Source organism: Chelonia mydas, chromosome 7 (assembly GCF_015237465.2).
Source record: "Chelonia mydas isolate rCheMyd1 chromosome 7, rCheMyd1.pri.v2, whole genome shotgun sequence".
NCBI lineage: Eukaryota > Metazoa > Chordata > Testudines > Cheloniidae > Chelonia > Chelonia mydas.
In genome coordinates, this window is record NC_057853.1 from 93,393,673 (window position 1) to 93,415,260 (window position 21,588).

Consider the following 21,588-nt stretch of genomic DNA (forward strand, 5'->3'; position numbering starts at 1 on the left):
GGTAAGAATTTTCATACACAGCCATACCTATCAACTGTGACAGGGTCAGGCCAGATGGCTATAGGAGAGTGATAGAAGGCAGCTATATTAGCCCCAGGTTAAGTAGGTCCCTTTTCCCTGGGTAAGGTAACAGGGAAGGTTTCCGGAAACAATTAAGGCAGACTGGCTGCAGGTGTTCTAATCAGCCTATCAAGAAGCTGCCAGAATCAATTAAGACAGGCAGGCTAATCAGGGCACCTGGGTTTAAAAAGGAGCTCACTTCAGTTTGTGGTGTGCGTGTGAGGAGCTGGGAGCAAGAGGTGCAAGAAGCTGAGAGTGAGAAGGCGTACTACTGGAAGAAGTACAAGCATTATCAGACATCAGGAGGAAGGTCCTACGGTGAGAATAAGGAAAGTGTTGGAAAGAGGTCATGGGGAAGTAGCCCAGGGAGCTGTAGCTGTCACACAGCTGTTACAGGAGCCACTGTAGACAGCTGCAATCCACAGGGCCCTGGGCTGGAACCCGGAGTAGAGGGTGGGCCCGGGTTCCCCCCATCCCTCCATTCCCCCAACTCCCTACTTGATACCAGAGGAGTTGACCTGGACTGTGGGTTCCACCAGAGGGGAAGGTCTCTCGCCTGTTCCCCGATCCACTAGGTGGATCAGCAGAGACTGCGGGGATTGTTCTTCTTCCTTTCTCCATGCTGGCCAGTGATGAGGCTAACCGAGTGAACGGCAGATTTGAGCCACGAAAGTGGCCAAACTGAGGGCTGCCATGAACCTCTGAGGCAAGAAAATCCGCCAATAAGCGCAGGACCCACCAAGGCAGAGGAGGAACTTTGTCACACAACATGAACACAGTCTTCTCTAAGCAATCACAAGGAAAACAAAAAAATGTGTTAATTGGAGGATTCTACTCAATTTTAATTAGAGCCATTCCCTTACTGAATTAGTTAATAGATTATTAAATATTACTAAGTAGTACTCACTCAAATACATTTCCTCCCTCATTAGTGGCTTCTAGCCACTAGCAATTATCTCATTACTTTACTTATAGGGTTTCACTCCTTCAGAGCTTAACTATAAATGCCATCTTTTCTTGTGTTACTGCTCTGAAGAGCAATAAAAAGATGTATATCTTCCACTATCCAGATTAGGAATTAAACCAATATCTTAAATGAGCTGTCCGGTGGCACCTTAAAGACTAACAGATTTATTTGAGCATACGTTTTCGTGGGTAAAAACCTCACTTCTTCAGATGCATGGAGTGAAAGCTACAGATGCAGACATAAATGTACTGACACATGCTCTTCATGTGTCAGTACATTTATGTCTGCATCTGTAACTTTCACTCCATGCATCTGAAGAAGTGAGGTTTTTACCCACGAAAACTTATGCTCAAATAAATCTGTTAGTCTTTAAGGTGCCACTGGACTCCTTGTTGTTTTTGTGGATACAGACGAACATGGCTACCCCCTAATACTTAAATGAGCTGTGTTGATGACAATAGAAATAGACACTAATTGTTAACTTTTTCTTTAGAAAAAATATATTGATAAGTGAATGAAGATTTAAAAAAAAATAATTTAACAGCCATTTCACTCCTACATACGGTCTTGGTTAAACAAAATTATATTTGCAAGCTCCTCCTTATAAATGACTAAAAGAACCCATAGTGGCGTGGTCATGGCATATAAAGCTAAACAAAAAAATAAGACTATTTAAAGAACACATAGAATCACAGAATTGTAGGACTGGAAGGGACCTCGAGAGGTCATCTAGTCCAGTCCCCTGTACTCAAGGCAGGACTAAGTATTATCTATACCATCCCTGACAGGTGTTTGTCTAACCTGCTCTTAAAAATCAATGATGGAGATTCCAAAACCTCCCTAGGCAATTTATTCCAGTGGTTAACCACTCTGACAGTTAGGAAGCTTTTCCTAATGTCCAACCTAAACCGCCCTTGCTGCAATTTAAGCCCATTGCTTCTTGTCCTATCCTCAGAGGTTAAGAACAACAATTTTTCTCCCTCCTCCTTGTAACAACCTTTTATGGACTTGAAAACTGTTATCATGTCGTCCCCCCCACCCTGCCCCCTCTGTCTTCTCTTCTCCAGACTAAACAAACTCAATTTTTTCAATCTTCCCTCATAGGTCATGTTTTCTAGACCTTTAATAATTTTTGTTGCTCTTCTCTGGACTTTCTCCAATTTGTCCGTATCTTTCATGAAATGTGGTGCTCAGAATTGGACACAATACTGCAGTTGAGGCCTAATCAGCGCAGAGTAGAGTAGAAGAATTACATCTCATGTCTTGTGAACAACCTTCCTGCTAATACAGCCCAGAATCATGATTGCTTTTTTTGCAACTGTTACATTATTCACTCGTTTTGAGCATGTGATCCACTTGTGATTTAGTTTGGGGAAATCTCAGCTCAGATTAACAAGGGTTGTTGCATGTCCACAACCCTTTTGTTGGAATGACAAACTAATTAATGAGGTTGCACTGCCCAAGGGAATCTTGAGCAGCGCAAGATGGTATATTTCTGGGGTGCAAGCCGGGGCTCTGGGGTGATTGGCTGGTGCCTCTCTCTGTAAGATTCATGAGTGGCTCCAGGAGCATTTATGCAATTTAGCTGAGTGTCGGGCTCCACGTGCTGATGACTGAGTGATCACAGTACCTGGAGAGGTTTTGCTGCTTGCCACTGGCATAGCATTTGTGAGACAGCCCAGGCTGGAGAGTTAAGGGAGCACAGCAGTCCCACAGATCCTGGGGATCCCATCACACACACTTTCCCCTTTTTACCTATAGAGGAAGCTAGAGAGTTTCTATACTTAGCAACAGGTTTCAGAGTGGTAGCCCTGTTCCTCTGTACCAGCAAAAACAAGGAGGAGTCCTTGTCTCCTACTCCTGTGTGTACATCAACTTTTTCCTCCAGGAGGTAGAGATAGTTGTTGGCTAAAGATTTTTTTAAATCTACCATCTGTACTTTATTTAGATTTGTTTCTGAATTTGTATACTTATATTCTCTGTAGATTGCACAGTGATTACTTCCATTATGGTGATTTATGTATAAGGGGCTTTTAAGTAAGCCATGTTGGAATGTTAATTTTATTTTAGCAGTAGGATAGTGCTAACATGTCCCCCCAGAGCAGTTGCAAGACTGTGGGTTTTTTTTTTCTTATAGCCATGGGTCCTGTACTTTTGAAAGTACCCTTGTCACTCCTTGGGGGAAAAGGATGTGGATTATGAACTATTACACACATAGATGAGACTTGAGCATGCTTCCAAAGGGGTGGGGAGACACGTTTTTTTTTGTTTTTTTTTTATAATGTCAAGAAAAAATAATGTCTAGAAACCCAAGAAAAGCTTGAGAAACATATTTAAAGGCTCCCTCCATGCAACTCCCATAGAGAGTAATAAATGGATACCTCTTTCAAATGTCTTTAGTGGAAGTTTTGTGGCTACTGAATTTAACATGCAAATCCAGACATTGCAGGTTATGTTACCTACACAGAGTTCATGTTTCCTACATGTAGAAGCCACAGAAATGGGAATTTTGCACAGCTCTTGCAAGAAGCCTAAAATGAATGAAATGTTTCAAATTCTTATTCTTCTAAGCACTGGTTTTGTGAGCACACAGAGAATTCTTTCCAGCATGCCTCTTTCCAAACTTTGCTAATGTGTGATGTGGTTTATTAGCAATACAACCAGAACTTGAAGCCAGATGCCTTAACATTAAATTCTGACTGTAAGGACAGGCATTTGGAAAAGTCACTAATGACAGAACTTGGTAGTTTTTTTTTTGTATGTGGTTACAATTTTAATATGGGCAAACTCCATAGGTTTTTAAATATGAAAGATTGATAAATATTTTAATAAATCCCCACAGCCAATCTGCAAGATTGTGGTGTTCTGCACAGTTTGCTGACAACTGATTACAAAAGTCATATTTTTCCCCACATTGAGACTAATCAGTTACTAAGCTTATACTGATCTTACAGGTTCCTGTTTTGTGTGTGTCTTTCTGGCTTCATACTTATTCAGAGCAGATGGTGTCATTTAGGAGAAAACAGGATGGCTTCATTTTACTAGGGGAAAATCCCTTAGTAACTTAGTATTTATCAATCTTTGATTATTACTTTTTTTGTAAAATTTGTATTGCAGACTTTGTGGATTGTTCATTTCAGCTGTGCTAAACTTCAAGATAAACAGAAAGGTCCGGTCAGCATGAGTGAAGTGTATGCTCAGGTAACTGGTCTATATACAAATCTTAGGCTATGGGTTGGTCCCCATGGGGAAATTTACTGGCTTTATTATGCTGATATAATTATACTACTATAAAAGAAAAGGAGTACTTGTGGCACCTTAGAGACTAACCAATTTATTTGAGCATAAGCTTTCGTGAGCTACAGCTCACTTCATCGGATGCATAAAGTGGAAAATGCATGCATCTGATGAAGTGAGCTGTAGCTCACGAAAGCTTATGCTCAAATAAATTGGTTAGTCTCTAAGGTGCCACAAGTACTCCTTTTCTTTTTGCGAATACAGACTAACACGGCTGCTACTCTGAAACCTATACTACTGTAGTTTAGTTATACTGGTCAGACTCCCCATCTGGATACTTTTATTCAGAAAAACAGTGGCCTTTTTGTTTACCAGCTCATAATATATCTCATTGGAAACTCTGTCCTACTGTTTACATCATTATTGCCCTGTGATGTGGTGTATAAACCCCACGCTTGTTAACCAGGGGTTAATGAGAGTCTGAGACCAATTAGGCCACTGAGTGATATTTGAAGGGATTGTCGGGATTTTGTTATTAAAAACAGCTGACAAGGGTCTGAACATTCATAAAGGAAGGAACACAGGGCAATGGGAAGGATGGCAGGGAGCAGACCCAGGAAAGGCTGAGAGTTTTCTCTCAAGGTAAAAGCAGAGTGAAACATGGTCCTAAGGAATGTTTGGGACTGAGGTTTGAGGGGAAGCTCCTGCAGGAACTATGGGAAGCAGGATAGGCTCCCCTGGGAGGTGTCACCATGCCTCAGTGGGTCACAGCTGAGGATGCCAAATTCAGGACAAACTGCTGAAAAATAGGGCAAACTCACCACAAACTGGTGGTTATTCTATCATTAGATTACACCAAGCCAGTAACAAAAGTAAACTTCTGTCTCACCACGGCTGGTTAATAAGAAACCAAAGATGCAGTCTCCTTAGGCGTTCCAGCCCTTGTCTCACCACCCTCTGACCCTCTGCCATGCAGCACTGGTTTGTTGAGACCTGTCTGAGTTTTCCAGAAGACAGTCCTGCATATTACACTGTAGTGGTCTCTACAGGCCCACCTGCAAGACAGTTACACTAATGATGGCTGCATTGTTTCTGGGAGCTCTGCTAAGTATCTGATTAGATGTGGATTCTTGGCTTGGGATATACCACTTCATTCTCTCAATTTATTCTGATGCCATGTAACCACAATATTACTTTTTCTGGCTGCTTAAACTAGTACCTTGTCAGCTAGGTATGTATGTCTTTATGCTCACATTGCTATCCTTACAAGCCATGTTAATTAAATCTTTTGACGCCCCTCTTTGGGTTCTCAAAATTGCCATCTAGTGGAAACTCAGTCTCTTTAAAGGGACACTGTCAGCTTAAATTTTTGACTCATTTTAAAAGATAGGTTTCCTGAGAGAGCAACTTCATACTAAACAATAATGTTAAGGCACTTTCTGCTTTCCTTTTTGTTTAGAAGCATTTTCTGTGTGGGCCTGAGAGGAACAAAAGCAAGTATACTTAGGCCCCATCCCCTCCTCTGTGCACACACCTGTTTGTTACTGGTTCATTTTTACCTTCTGTCTCAGCTCTGCTGCTGCAGGAACTGGTATGCAGAGCCTGTGGAAGGGTGTACACTGTCAACGAAAAGGGAGAACTGACTTCCACTAAGTGCTATGAAATATACAAAGTAAACAAACTGAGAAGAGATTTTCTGTAGTCAGTCATTTTGTGGTTACTTGAAAAATACATTTAAAATGAAAATGTAATTTTAATGTTGATCATATCACTTAAATTCACATATCTCCCTATAAAAACCCATACAGGTTCTGCAATATGATAATTTCCTAATGCAAACATGCCATTATTACCTAGAATTTGAAGAAGGGTGTTCTACAAGGTAACTGATATCCAGATCCCAATGAACTTTGACAGGAATCCTGAGCATTTGCTTTATCTGCTCATCTAGCAGATGGGTGGCATAGCCATTTTGTAACTGTCATCATCCAAATATAAATATTTAGCAAATTCTTCCACATCATTCCAGTTTATTTCTTCATTAGTCAAAAAGCATGAAATGTAACTTCCTTAAATGCTTCTGAAAAATCACCATTGGCCGGCCAGACAAGCTACTACATTTTGGCTGCTTTGTGTCTCTCTTGTGATGAGAATGAACCATAAACCTGGCCTAACTGCCCATTTTAGCTGAATTTGTGTTGCCGGAACAGCACAAAGCAACCACAATGTACTAGGGAATCTCACCCACTATTCCTCATAGGAAAGAAAAGAGATGCTGTCTTTCTCAAATTGCCCTGTGGTTGGGTGAGAATTTTGTGGAATATTTGCTGACCTCCCAAAGAAGTTGCCTAATGGGACTCAAAATTTCCACATCAGTTCCTCAAATAACCTATCAGACAACATAACTCACTGTGACATGCCCTTGCTTTCCATCATTTGTTATTTAAAATACCAAATATTGAATAAACAATCAAAATAATGGAAAATGAACAAAATATCGTTTGTCTCTTAAAAGACTTGCATTATTAGTTTCCTGTATTTCTCTGTCTTCAAGCACAAAGAAAAAACAGACAATTAGAAATATATAGCCTTGTATTGGAAGAAGTTTAGATTGATATAGGGTGACTGAAATGATGATATTCCAGGGACTCACAAGGAAGATTTCTGAAATGGGTAGAAGCTGGGGTGTGACAATAGAATAGTGATGAAAGTTTCTGGCTGAGGTTTCAAAAGTGACTAGTGATTTTGGACAATTCAGTTTTTGGGTGCTCAACCTGAGACATTTTAATGTAGCCTGATTTTCAGAAAGGGATGAGCATCCAAGTGCCAAAAATAGAGGTGCCCCAAATCAAAAGTTACTCTTAGCATCATCCTTTAATAGGTTCTGAGTTGGTGCATTCATATGACTAATGTTTTGTACTGTTAACCGGGCAAGAATGTCTGGGTAAACCAGTTGGTTCAAAATTGGAAATACTGAGAATGTGTAGGGCTTTTCTATTGTGGAGTTCAGTTCTCAGAAAGTTAAGGTTGGAATCTGTGACACCATGACCTTTAAAATTCCCACCACTCCTCATAGTCCCTTGCATATTTCCTGAATTTGACACCTCCATAAAACTTGAAGGACTTTAAAAAATATTTTAATTTTCCACATGATCTAAAAAAACTATCTGTTAGCTTTAAGAACAAAGGATTCAGCTTCAAAGAATATTTCTTTAATCCATATTTAATGTAATTATGAATGATTTGACAGTTAGAATTTGCTGGATTATTTTGTGTCAGATTTCAAGGACTGGAATGCAGACAAGCACTTCCCATAATTCACAGCCACTGCATAAGAATAAACAAAGCTAATGTTTAAACCATTTCTGGTAGCAATATTTAGAATAATAGCAGAAGTTTGTTGCTGTCACAGTAAAAATTAAGGTCCCAGTCCTTCAATGGATACTTCAGCATTGTCTCAGGATTTGTTGTTACGGGATTGCATTGCAAGATCAGGGCATTAGACAATGCACTAAATAGCTACTTGGGATATTTGCATATATCTAGCAGGAAAATAAATCAAAACAACCTGATACAATTTCAATCTCCAATTAAAATTTTATGGGCTTTTGGCGCTAATAATGCTTGAGTTGTACGTTAACCTACTATGTTCTTGATAATCTTAAGAATTAGGTTAATTTTCTGCCGTCAGTTCATTATTGTATTCTTGAATGGCACAGTTAAATGGTGTGTAAATTGATGGTATTGTAGATTTCAGCACGGAACCTATCTTCTGTTTCTGCCCTTTGGAGAAGAATAAAGATAAATATGCAGTTTACTCTTACACTTGTACACATTCCTTATGCTTTGTTGAAGAAATATGAATATGTATTGCCCTTTCTCCCTCTTATTTAATTGAAGATGATTGATGGTAGCAAATGCATTCAGCTATAAAATGTTTTCCTTTTAACCCAGGCCTTAAAATCACTTTAAAAATCATTCTCCATGCTTCAGTTACAGTAAACTACAACAACACGTTGCCTTTTTTCCTGATTACGTTTCCCAGTCATTTCCTCTTTCTGAACGGATCGTGAGAGTGCATGTTACTGCTTTCAGAGCCGGGTTCATGTTTGACTGGAAACGGTAAAAATATCTCACTTAATGGATAATGATATTCCAAGGTGACCTGAAAAACTTTAAAAATAGATAAACAAAGATGCCAATCCTCAATGGAATATAGGTGTAGATTTAAACACTTAGCCATTTACATCCTCAGCCGGTGTAATCTGTGTAGCTCCACTGGGGATCAGGATCATAATTTCCTCTACCTCCAACTTTTGCCATGCTGATAGTCCAGAGAGCTGCCTTACCTATGCTACAGTTGTCCTTAGTATCTCCTACTAAACATCAGGAATGCAGCACTCTGCTCTGTTAGGTAGTACTCATGTTGGCCATTGCTACAGAAGAAACATTGACACTGGAGCCTGAAAGATTTAATAAACCATTCAGTTAATGGCTAATAATTGTGCAAGATTGTCATGTCTTATTTTCACTTGTGTTGTCTATTTTTAACCAACCTTTTTTAACCAACCCCTTCCCTTTGTCTTTACTCTGACAACTAATGTGCAAAGGTAAGTTAAAGAATCTATTGAAAGGGTTACACTTTGAAACCAGTTACCCTCAAAGACTGGAACCACCAATGGGATAAGCCACCAGCAGGAGAGTCATGCGTGGTGGTGGTGGGGGATGGGTGGGTGAAGAGAAGGAGATGACTGGGCAGCATGCCCAAGGGAAGAAGAGCACCGGGTGGCTAGGCAGCATTTCCAGAGAAGCATGTGTAAGTTGGAGGAGGCAGAGAGAGGACCAAGACACGGGGAAGCATGTGCAGAGAGGGGATCTAGGTGGCAGTGAAATGTGCATGGGAGCCGAAAGAGAGGAACAGAACTGATGTAAAGATGCAGTAAAATGAACAAAATGAGATGGTCTATTTAACTTTCTTCCAATGGAACTTCATCCATTATGCTATCTATCTAAAGATAGATAAATGCTTTTTTGATATTTTTCCATGTGCGCAATTGCTGCGGTTGCCACTGGGAAACTCTGCAATTGCAAAAGGGAGGGCAGGTGAGTCCACCAGACAATCTCTATTAAGATATGATCCATATTATAGGAAAAGCCTGAATACCTCTGAAATGTAGCAATGAAGATTTTTGAGATTGCCTTATACACTATAACCTTTTGATCAAGAAAAGCACTAGTAAATAATACTGGCTGAAAAATGTGGTTTGCAACATTTTAAGTACTTGACAAGGTAGTCTGAGAAAACAGCTCACTGGTAAAAACTGGAGATAGTGTGATAACTGACAGGTCAGAATAGCCCACAGGTATCTTTAGCCCTTCTTTGCTGGCTTGTGCTGCAACCTTCAGTCAGAGGTAAAATCTGGCAATACTCTTCAATGTATTTGATACATGGGGAAGCACTGGAAGAGTGTTTTTGTCTAATGTATCGCGGTATTCGGTCACAGCTGAGTGGTTAGTATGCCTCTTGTTTATTTTGTTAAGCTAGTACCCTCCCTATAATTGTTTTCTCAATCTCAGATGGGGCACTCAGGATCTAGATTCTATTTCCAGTACTGAACACTCAGGACTAAATGTTCAGGTCCAGCTGAACTGTGCTTGACACGTAAGCTGGGAGTGTGGGTATGTTCCTCAACTCCATAGCCCTGCCCCTGCCATAAGTTATAGCCGCTTCAGGGCCACAATAATTTACATCCCAGCTGTCCATGGCTCCAAAGCCATTCTAGCAGCTGGGGATCACTGAGGAACACTCACTCTATTGGGAACTGGGGGGAGGGGACAGGATGTAGAGCAAGAATGGTTCTGTGCCACATTGAGATTCCACTTAAGCAAAGGGAATCATCAGAGCTGAATTCACCAGCTTTCCAGCTGCTCTGTCCTGCCAGAGAAGCACAAAGGAGTCATAGTGGGGCCAAGGATCTATCCTTTAAAATTTACTTTTTGGAAAGTAAATGCGGGTGTATAATTAAAGTATTCAATAGCCCAAACAACTCAAGTTCTAAATACCCAATCCAAAACAGTCTTGAAAGAGAAACGTGTGAAAATATTTAATGTGAAACATGTCCAGAATCAATATAACCTTTGTTAGTTTCAGATTTTCTAGCCTATCTCTTGTAAATATCTACTTTCTGACAATAGTAGCACCTTAAATCAACTTACTTTAGAATTGTTATTAAACTCAACTCTCAATTCTGAGATCCCTACTTCTTTTTCAACCCCTCACTTGAAAGTCAACATTAAATTAGAAAACAGCACCAAAGAGGCGAATCACTCTAAGAACTGAAAAGCAGAGCACAATGCAGCAAATACTGAGCCATTAAATACCGATGAGAGAGAAAATATAATACACCCTGTGCAATTCAGCTGTTGCTAAATGCTGATCTGCACATTAGCACCAGATTAGTATCATTTGGATGTGACATGCATGTGGAATAACAATAACAAATATAATGCCAGTGGTAATAAAGAAAATTAAACTGCACAGCGTTCTTTCATTCTAATATACCATATGTTGTCGTATTTCAATTTCACAGAAGTGTAAGGGCAGTGTTGTTTGTTTCAAAATTTCTTAAAAATCCATTTAATATTAGAATCATAAAATATCAGGGTTGGAAGGGACCTCAGGAGGTCATCTAGTCCAACCCCCTGCTCAAAGCAGGAAAGCCAGACACTGTTTCTGCCCAGTTTCAAACTGGGGACCTTTTGCAAGTGAGGCGAACATGATAACCACTACACTACAGAAACCACTTATTGTTTCCTATAAAAAGCAGTCTGAAACACAGGATGTGTTTGTAGAATAGAAATGAGTATTGCTATAAAATGATTCTTATTACTACTTAAAACCAAGATGGGTGAAAAATGTTCAAGGAAGTAAACATATCTGCTGAATCTGAATGTCAATTATACTACTAAATTCCCTGTCTGAAACCAGAAAAAATTGATTTAAGGTGTTGTGGCCACTTTATAGCATGTTATGTGATTATATTGAAAAAGACAACAGAAAATGTGGAAATGGCAGAGGTGCTTAATGACGTCTTTGTTTCAGTTTTCTCCAAGAAGGTTGGTGGCAACTGGACATCCAACATAGTGAATGCCAGTGAAAATGAGGTAGGATCAGAGACTAAAATAGGGAAAGAACAAGTCAAAAATTACTTTGACAAGTTAGATGTCTTCAAATCGCCAGGGCCTGATGAAATGCGTCCTAGAATACTCAAGAAGCTGACTGAGGAGATATCTGAGCCATTAGCAATTATCTTTGAAAAGTCATGGAGTACGGGAGACATTCCAGAAGACTGGAAAAGGGCAAATATAGTGCCCATCTATAAAAAGGGAAATAAGGACAACCTGGGGAATTACAGATCAGTCAGCTTAACTTCTGTACACGGAAAGATAATGGAGAAAATAATCAAGCAATTTGCAAACGTCTAGAAGATAATAAGGTGATAAGTAACAGTCAGCATGGATTTGTCAAGAACAAATCGTGTCAAACCAACCTGATAGTTTTCTTTGACAGGGTAACAAGCCTTGTGGATAGGGGGTAAGTGGTAAATGTGGTAGATCTTGACTTTAGTAAGGCTTTTGATACTGTCTTGCATGACATTCTCATAAACAAGCTAGGGAAATGCAACCTAGATGGCACTACTATAAGGTGGGTGCATAACAGGTTGGAAAAGCGTTCCCAGAGAGTAGTTATCAGCGGTTCACAGTCATGCTGGAAGGGCATAACGAGTGGAGTCCCACAGGGATCGGTTCTGGGTTCGGTTCTGTTCAATATCTTCATCAATGATTTAGATAATGGCATAGAGAGTACACTTATAAAGTTTGTGGACAATACCAAGCTGGGAGGGGTTGCAAGTGCTTTGGAGGATAGGATTAAAATTCAAAATGATCTGGACAAACTGATGAAATGGTCTGAAGTAAATAGGATGAAATTCAATAAGGAAAAATGCAAAGTACTCCATTTAGGAAGGAACAGTCAGCTGCACACACACAAAATGGTAAATGATTGCTTAGGAAGGAGTACTGTGGAAAGGGATCTGGGCGTCATAGTGGATCACAAGCTAAACGAGTCAACAGTGTAACACTGTTGCAAAAAAAGCAAACATCATTCTGGGATGTATTAGCAGCAGTATTGTAAGCAAGACACAAGAAGTAATTCTTTCACTCTACTACTTGCTGATTAGGCCTCAACTGGAGTACTGTGTCTAGTTCTGGGTGCCACATACCAGGAAAGATGTGGACAAACTGGAGAAAGTCCAGAGAAGAGCAACAAAAATTATTAAAGGTCTAGAAAACATGACCTATGAGGGAAGATTGAAAAAAAAAAAAGGGTTTGTTTAGTCTGGAAAAGAGAAGACTGAGCGGGGGACATAACAGTTTTCAAGTACATAAAAGGTTGTTACAAGGAGGAGGGAGAAAAATTGTTCTTAACCTCTGATAGGACAAGAAGCAATGGGCTTAAATTGTAGCAAGGGAGGTTTAGGTTGGACATTAAGAAAAACTTCCTAACAGTCAGGGTGGTTCAGCACTGGAATAAATTGCCTAGGGAGGTTGTGGAATCTCCATCATTGGAGATTTTTAAGAGCAGGTTAGACAAACACCTGTCAGGGATGGTATAGATAATACTTAGTCCTGCCTCAAGTACAGGGGGTGGAGTAGATGACCTCTTGAGGTCCCTTCCAGTTCTATGATTGCATTTACAGCCAGACTTCTAGCATTCTAAACTTCAAATAGGCCTTGCATATTGCCCAGTTCATTCAGCTTATTTTCAAATAAAATGTAATATTTGACATATGGAGTGAAACACACATTGTTTATTTTGTTACCAAGTACTCTATGAGCTACATAATAATTTGCTGCAGCACTTCACAAACTTTTGAAGCTGAGCCCCTCTTCAAAAAAATGAAACCAATGACGACACCACTGAAACCCCACCATGTTTGTTAAAGGCCTTCACACCTTAATATATCTTTGCATTCTTTGGTGTAAATCTCTGTAATATGATATTACTGCTCCATTCCTTCATGCCTTGCATGTTGAAATAGTTAATGCTGACAGTTTGGCATCTAAGTCAGCACCTGTTGCTCCATTCATTTCATTTCAGACATCAGCTGTTGTTTTAGGCTCCCCTCAAATTCAGGCAGACATCGTGTTATTGGTTACTCTGGTCAAGTTTTGAAATGAAATCTGACACTATGGAGAACAACTAACAAGTCTCACCATGCCCCCTTGGCTAGTCCTTCATACCCTGAAAGGAGGCATGCTATACATCTTAGGAAAGTAAGTTGCTTTACAGTAAATTAGTGAATAAGTTGCCTTCTGCAATAATTAGGTGGTATATCTTCATGGAGGTGTGTTAATTTTGATAACTGGATGCATGAGTTATGATATTCAACAAGAGCTGAACAAAGAATCGTGGCAGGCTGGCTTGCTTTATTTTGGGCAAGATTTCTCTGGCAGATTATTCATCTTGTTGCCTGCCTATCTGCTCTCACTGGCACTCCTATTTGCTTGCATACCTGCCTATCTAGCCTGCTTCCTTCAGGCTCTATCTGCATTTTCACGGACAATACTCCATACGCTGCAGTGCCAATCATACAACAGAGGGGTGGCGCACCTCCTGTTTCTAAAGACTGCATAGCAAGCAGTGCCTAGTGTGATGGATAAAAGAAAAACATATATTTAAGTCACAGTGAAGGCATCAAGAAATGGTTGCCATCCTCCTCCTAAATCCTCTGATTTTAGATGAAGTCAGATGTCCAGAGGTCCCTGATATACCCCATAGCAAAAATGAAAATTGAGGTCTGAATACTGTTGACACATAGTCCCATGCAATGTAATATATCTCAGAAAAAGCTATATCTGTCTTAATGCACACGAGTGCAGCAGTTGAGTGTAATTTATCTTGTGTGTGTGCCCCACTGCTACCTGCTAGGTGGAATCAGACCGGCTTGAGTGCTTTTTCTTGCTGTCTAGCCACTGGAGGCCTGCGTTTCTATAGTGCCTTTCAGCTGAGGAGCTCGAAGTAGTTTAAACATTCATTAACGCTTCACAATCACCTGTGTGGTAGGTAATATCCATCCCTATTTTACAGACCAATAAATTGAGGCTCAAAGGTTAAGGGACTTGCCAAAGCTCACAAAGGAAGACGGTGACCGATCCAGAATGTAAGAATTCTGATTACTAGTCACATGTACTAACCACTAGATCAATAGCTGTTGTCACTATTAACAAGCTATTGTAAGCTATTGTACTTCATTTTTTACAGTATTGGCATAATTCATTCTGTTTCAAGCATAATTTATTATGGGCTTCCTATCTTGTTGACAGTGCTGTGGAACAATTCAATTAAAGAGCACATGAAAGCACTACGAATCTTCTGTCGGGTGTGAGATCTGCCACTCTTTTGTTGTATAACATTAGAAATGAATGTTGCTAGTGTCACTCCACAGGCATTTCACATATTGCCATGTTTTCTTCAATGCAGAATAAGATAATCTTAAAACTGGGGAACTATTAAAAGTTTTAAAGAAAATACATAATGTGCATAGCATACTAGCAGACGTTCACTTTCACTCATTTCACTTTTGTTTTACTTTCGCTCACAGATGATCTTGCAGAACTCACCCATGGTTCCTTTTTCTTTTTGTCACTTGTCCTATTAGTTTACCATTAAGTTCTGAAAAGATTTCTCATGTCCCATTCCACCAATGCTATGCAATGGGCATGTTTCTTTTTCTTGCTATGGGTAAAATTCATTCAGGTGCAAAGAATGAACACAAGGCTTATTCGTCATTTAGATTCCACCCAACACTGTCACTCATCCCGCAACAAAGACTGCGAACAGAACTCCTTTTACAATTTTGCTGGTAATGCATGAGCTGGCCAAGACTCAGTCTCCCTTTCCCATAGCTGTATTAGCTCTGTAGTGCTAATAGAAACAGGTAATAACTTCTTGATCTTGCAGGGGGATCTTTTATGTCCAGATGGTATAAGTTCCAATCCCATTGGAGTCAGTGGCACTCTACAGGGGGGCAGGGGTCCACTTACGCAGATCACATTACAGGATCAGAGCCTTATCAGGAGAGTGAGCAGCTATCACACCTAAGATACCGAGGAACAGGTTTCTAAGATAGGGCCATATAGACACAGTTTCTTTGCAGAGTAGAAATATACTTTAAATATTTTTTAGCAGCTTTCTCCCCATTTTCCACAAAAGGGCCTCATTTCTGTGTTTCAGGGAGTCAGCATGGGGTTTGGAGGCCTCTACCTCAGTAACTGCTGGGATGGAAGGAGCAGTACCTTGAGTGCTTCTCTTCTCCTCCTGCTTACCTTCCTTCAGAGGTCTGACCACACTCTGATGGGAAAATAGTTCACCAGAGATAAAACCAGCCTCTAGAATTCTGTAGCAGCTGTTTAAAAAACCCTATAGAAAATGTCCTACAGAATTTAAAGGAAAGTGACTCTTTCCATAAGGGGGACTCTCTTCCAACAACCAGATGCTTGGATGGGTATCTAGGCATTTGTTGCACCTATTCTAGGATGTGTAGCAGGGCTGAGCCTTGCTGCCATGAGTATGGCTTTCCTTGTTCACAGTAGCAAGCCTTGAAAATGTCTCAAAGGTCAGGATCAGAACAAGTGACTAACTTGCCATTAGTCATGAAAGAAGCCAGCATAATAGACCCTGCAGTTGTGAATACAAGTTTCACATAGAAAATCTTTCACAAGAGGTGTCTAACAGAGAAAATATTTTAATTACTTACCAAAAATTTAGCTCCATTAATATCCAATTTTTCCACTACTGCCGCAGATTCAGGCATTCGAATCTGGGGGGAATGGGGGAAGAGGATTACAAAAAGAAATTGAAAACTATACATGAGTCTAAATCTTAGATAAGTTTATAGATAGAAATATTTTATGTTGAAATTGAACTGCATGTGGTAGTTGCAGGAGTCTGTGTATATTTCATCTGAAGCGGATAACTAGGTAAATAATCTTGCACTGTGTGACTGGAAGGCATTCCTAGAGAATGGGGCTCAGAAAATATCAACTTTCAAAATCAAACTCAGGGAATAGATACTGATATATCTTTTTTTAATTCTTAATATGTCTAAGTGGATCAGTTGTAAAGGAAAATGAAGCAAACCTGCAGTAGAGCCCTGCATGGGACTATTCTTTAATCCCGCTTCCGCTATTCTGGCAGAGGGTCCTGCGGGACTGGCAAGACTCAATCCCGCTGCAGGGCTTTACACTAGTCCTGTGCATGGTTCTAACCTGCCGCTCCCAAGAAGCTCTGTTCCTTGACAAAAGGAAGTTAAGTGTTTGCTCAGAAAGAGAGCAGACTGGGAGGTAGAGTGTCAAAGTAGCTTCCTGGAACTCCCATATTCATACTGTGATATGATTAGGATATGTTGTGTACAATGCATGCCTTGTGAGGTATTATGAAAGGCTTGATCAGTTAAATCTGAATATCCTGTTGAATTTTGTGTTCTATTGTTGTATGTAAAGTTATGAGTATTGCTATATTTGTTACTGAAATATGTTGTGAGGTTGGGAAATGCCCACAGCCAGCCTTTCAGTAGGAACAAAGGAGCAACTCTCACTGGCCAGTCAGGTGTAGATCCACTCTGAGGGTGTGGGGGTGTGCCTGAACTTTGGTCCTAGGCTGGAAGGGAGTTCAGTCTGTGTATTGAGGACCTGAGCTGCCGGTATGCCTGTAACATCTGTTAGTGTGAGAGACTGCTTGATGCCAAACTTGCTTAGAATTTAGACAGCATTTCTATATTTATTTCTTAGGTAACCAACTTTGATCTCTATGCCTGTTACTTATAAATCACTTAAAATCTACCTATAGTTGATAAATCTGTATTATATTTTACCTAAAAAGTGTTGGGTTTTTTTGGTTGAAGTGCTTTGAGGAATCTGAGCTCAGATTACAAACGCTGGTGCATGTCCACTTTCCTTTGAAGAAGCGGTGAACTAATAAATGAGCTTGCACTGTCCAAGAGAGTCTTGAGTGTAAGATGGTGTATTTCTGGGGTGCAAGGCTGGGGGCTGGGTGATTGGCTGGTACCTCTCTGTATGATTCATGAGTGGCTCAGGGAGCATTCATGCAATTTCGCTGGGTGTGGGGTTCCACATGCTGACTGAATAATCACAGCACCTGGAGGGGTGTTGCTGCTTGTCACTGGAATAGCATTGTGTGAGACAGCCCAGGCTGGAGGGTTAAGGAAGCACAGCAATCCCACAGTTCCAGGTTGTAGCTCAGGGATCTCGTCACAGAGACTCAGTAGGTTTTCATTATGAAGGGTGGCCAGGAATAGAGCTGGTTTGGTAAACGCCCTAAGAGTGTTTCTGACTGATGAGCTTTAACACTTTGGCATGGTTTTTTAAAAGAACTGTCTTGTTGTGTACACAACCGAGGGCTTAGAAACTTCAGGAGAAAAACTGCAGCACTTTTTTTCATTAAAAATATATAGCACTTTAAGTGAATTCAGGTAGTTTAGCTTAACCATCAAATCTGTCTTAAACTCCATTAAGAGTGTGAATTTAAAATTAGGGTCGTATAAATTCATTCCATTTGCTTAGAGGTGAGCCATTGAACTCAGGAAAACTATACATTTAACAGTCTCGATGCTCAGAAAGAAGGCAAATTTTGGCTTCCAATAGACATGTAAGAACTGCCTGCAGTTTCAGAGTCAATGGGAATTGAAGGCACAGAGCCGTCCGCAGTAAGTGCTCAGCACATTCCAGGCTAGCACCCTTAATGACAGTGCTAAGCAAGTAAACTTGAAATTTGAAAAACATATTTGTATGGCAAGGATTGTAAACTCTAGGGTCCGTTTGTCAAGTGTTTGTTCAGTGTTTGCTTATTGTTGTTTACAGGGTAGCTGTAAACATTTTGTTTGAAAGATGAACCAGAAAAAGATGTAGTACAGAAACAAAGCTGTAAAATGATACTGGATTTTCTGAGCTGATGCTTTATTTTTATAGGAATTTTTTTCTTCCGTCTAAGTAAAGTATATTTTCTTTGTTTTTTTCCCTAAAGTATTTATGTTGGAAAACCTCCATGAGGAAAGTAAATAAAAACCAGCCAGACTTTTAACATTAGGGTTGCTGACCCATTTAGCCAGATCAGTGTCTAAACCAGTATTTCTAAGTGAGATTTAGTAAACTGCTCTCATGTTCTAAATAATTAGCTCTTTCCAAAACAGAACAAGATTGTGACTTTGCAGGCTCCCGGAATAAAGGACAGTGTGTAGCACACTGTTGCTGGAGTATGCCAGGAACCTCCATCTTTCCAAGGTGAAATAATTTGCCATTGATATAGCTGGTGGGGATGGAGAGAGTGTGTGTGGAGTGAAGGTACCACCTACTCTGCCTCCCTGCCTGCCTAAGAACATAAGAACAGCTGTACTGGATCAGACCAGTGGTCCAACTAGATCAGTATCCTGTCTTTCAACAGTGGCACACATTATTGTGGTTCTTTGCCTTGTGCAGGATACTTTTATCTTAACAAGCAACTTCTATCATGGACTGAATTTCAATAAAAACTGAGAGAACACAGAAAAACTTACAGAATATCAATACACATGGTAAGTCCTTGGTAGTCACAATTGCTAACTAAACCGCTTTAAACACATTTTAGCATCTATGTTTATATCCAGGAGGGAGTAATCACACATATTACAGAGAGTAGATAAAGTGGGTGAGGATATTGTGGTTCTAATATCCCGGGACCAATACAGCTACAACACTGCACACAAAGAGTAGATAAGTCCAGCAACCTATTTTGCTAGCTGAACTGAAACAAGTATGATATACTGTACTGTCTGCAGTCTGAGCCCTAGGTTCAGTACCTGTCTTAGGAGATCTGCAACTTCAAGAGTTGTCCAATTCTCACATTCCTCTCGAAGGGGTAGTTTTGTGGCCATTTTGCTATCCGGTGAAGAAGATTTGATCTGTTTCTGGTGACAGTAAACTCTTTGCTTCGCTGACATTCACCATCTGCTGTGGAAATTGAAAGAGGAAGTCCCTTTTGCAGCTTTTCCCTGCTTGATTGTTTAAAGTACACGCCTTTTCAAGTAATTTGGAAACTGATACACTCATTATTTCAGGACAATGATTTTGAATATAAGAAGGTACTCAGTAATAGGGTCATATCATCCTTATACAGGCAGAAATATCCATTGAATTGAGTTGAGAAAAGGATACTTGTGCTTGATGATTAATGACAAAGTGTGGCCACGTTTATAGGCATTTTAGTGGCATCTGCTTCATTTTTCACATGGTGTAAAATAAGTTTGTGTTAGTGACAACTGCCTCTTGCATACCTTTAACTCCTTTTCATAGTCACTCTGATCAGCTCGTAGATTGTGTTTGACACACTTCTATGTTTTGACACACTATGATGCTATGAATATATATAGAGAGAGTGAATATATATATATAGAGAGAGAAAGCTGAGTTCAGATACAGGATTTGTATTTCTAGATTGTCAAATTACTTAACCTGACTCTTTGTTTAAGGTGTTGGCACAGTGCTCTCAGCGTAAAATAATTCATTTGATTAAATACTGTATGCATAATGAACATTTGAAAGAAAAAAATTGGCCTCAAATTCTTAATGCTATTAAATAACAAATCATCTACAAATCTTCACATCTTTATTCAATAAAATTATTTTAAAAATAAGACTAATAGATAAGAGCATCATATACATCAGGAAATAAAATTGCAAAGATGCACTTCCAATAAAACCAGCTTATTCTGCATCGCAGCTCTGAGTCACTATAACAGAAGTAATGTGAAGTCTTCCATAAAAGGCTGGAGAGCAAGGAATGTTCTGCTTTCTAATTGCTCTTCCTGTTTTATTTCCCAATGCAAACAGTATTTGGGCACATTTTCAAGGATTGGAACTGATTCTAACTAAGTTTAAAATATTTTGTCTGTTACCCTTTTTCAAATTCTGCTATATGTTGTGGCTGTTGCAAAGTGATTGACAGATTTACTAACAACCCGCATATTATTGAAAACCCGGTGACTGTAAAACATTAGCAATTTACTCCATACAAGTATATATACGCAGTTTCGAAAGTGCCAAGTGCATTTTTATGTGGTATAATTCTTTGGAGTTTCATTTGGTAAACATTCAATTTTCAATTTATTAGAAGTCATTGCATTAAGCAGAACAAATTTATCTCAGGGAATGTCATAATCTTTCTTGCTAAAATACTTACTAATACAAACACGAATACTTAGTTCTATCATGTATGTAATCATTTAACATATATATTTATTGGAAACTTTAAAATCAAACTCAGCTTTACAAAAAGCAGCAACTACATCAACTTCTGTTTCCTCGACTAATATTAAGAGTGAAACATAATTTTCATTAACAATCTAAATGCTAACATCTTAGATCTTTAAGGCATCACTTTAATACAAAATATAAACACTTAGCACTGATGATTTTGTCCAGTAGATACAAAAATAGTGAAAAGAACATGACTTACCAAACACGGATAATTTTTTCTCCAGACGTACATATTAGAGCCGATTCCAAGTAAACTAAAGTAAGAGCCGTTTCTTGTATCTGCTATCCTGCTGCAAACACTCCCTTGTGGTTACTGTGGTTGGAATGATTGACAGGCTTGCCATCTCTGGTGAGAGGGAGAAAAGGTTCCTTAAAGTCAAAACCTAGTGATTTCGTATTTAGTATAAAGAAATAGAATTGAAAAAGGAAAGGGAGCATACAATTCTTTCTAAAAGTTTGATGAAACTTTGCCAGTTCGCTCTTCAGCCACTAACAGTGTCTAAAAATAATACTTAAGAGGTGAACTTACATTATTTTTGGAGCACTAGATTCACCAAGGCATTCTATCACTGACATTTTTATATCTGTGTGGACTTTCTTCTGAAGATGCTCTTGGTAGAACTGCTACAAAGTAGTTGGGCTAAGATTTGAAATCTAGTTAACAAACCTTTGTACATTCTCTCCAACTGTTAGACTAAGGTTGGGTTGAAATAAACAAGAAGAAAATGGGAAACAAAGCAGTAACACATGACTGTATCTTCTTTCTCTTTCAAAATGATTTTTTAATATTCTATAACATCTTTTATGGACAAAGAAAACATGGGCATCAGTACAAAAAGAGGAACCAAATACATTGTGAATCAAGAATTCAGCTTTAAAGACAATACCTCAGTGGAAAATAACACAAATGAGTAAATTTCAGTTTTGTTCGAGGATGGTGAGGAAAAGCAGAA

At 39.4% G+C, this 21,588-nt stretch overlaps 1 protein-coding gene across 9 annotated transcripts in view; it reads right to left on the minus strand.

The window, feature by feature from the left end:
* Window positions 1-20,981, minus strand: part of BLNK (B cell linker) — a 145,828-nt gene extending 124,847 nt beyond the window's left edge. For 4 of the 9 annotated variants that reach the window (XM_027819480.2, XM_007053070.3, XM_037905679.2 and 1 more), the window contains exons 1-3: window positions 20,835-20,981; window positions 19,180-19,330; window positions 16,084-16,146 (exon numbers count right to left, since the gene is read on the minus strand). In XM_027819480.2, coding sequence (XP_027675281.2) covers window positions 16,084-16,146; window positions 19,180-19,320 — 204 coding nt within the window. In that variant the 5' untranslated portion in view covers window positions 19,321-19,330; window positions 20,835-20,981. Of the gene's footprint in view, window positions 1-5,823; window positions 5,884-16,083; window positions 16,147-19,179; window positions 19,331-20,834 lie in introns of all 9 variants that reach the window. The other 5 variants (XM_043551103.1, XM_037905680.1, XM_043551102.1 and 2 more) reach the window with 4 other exon arrangements.
* Between the last annotated feature and the right edge of the window lie 607 nt (window positions 20,982-21,588).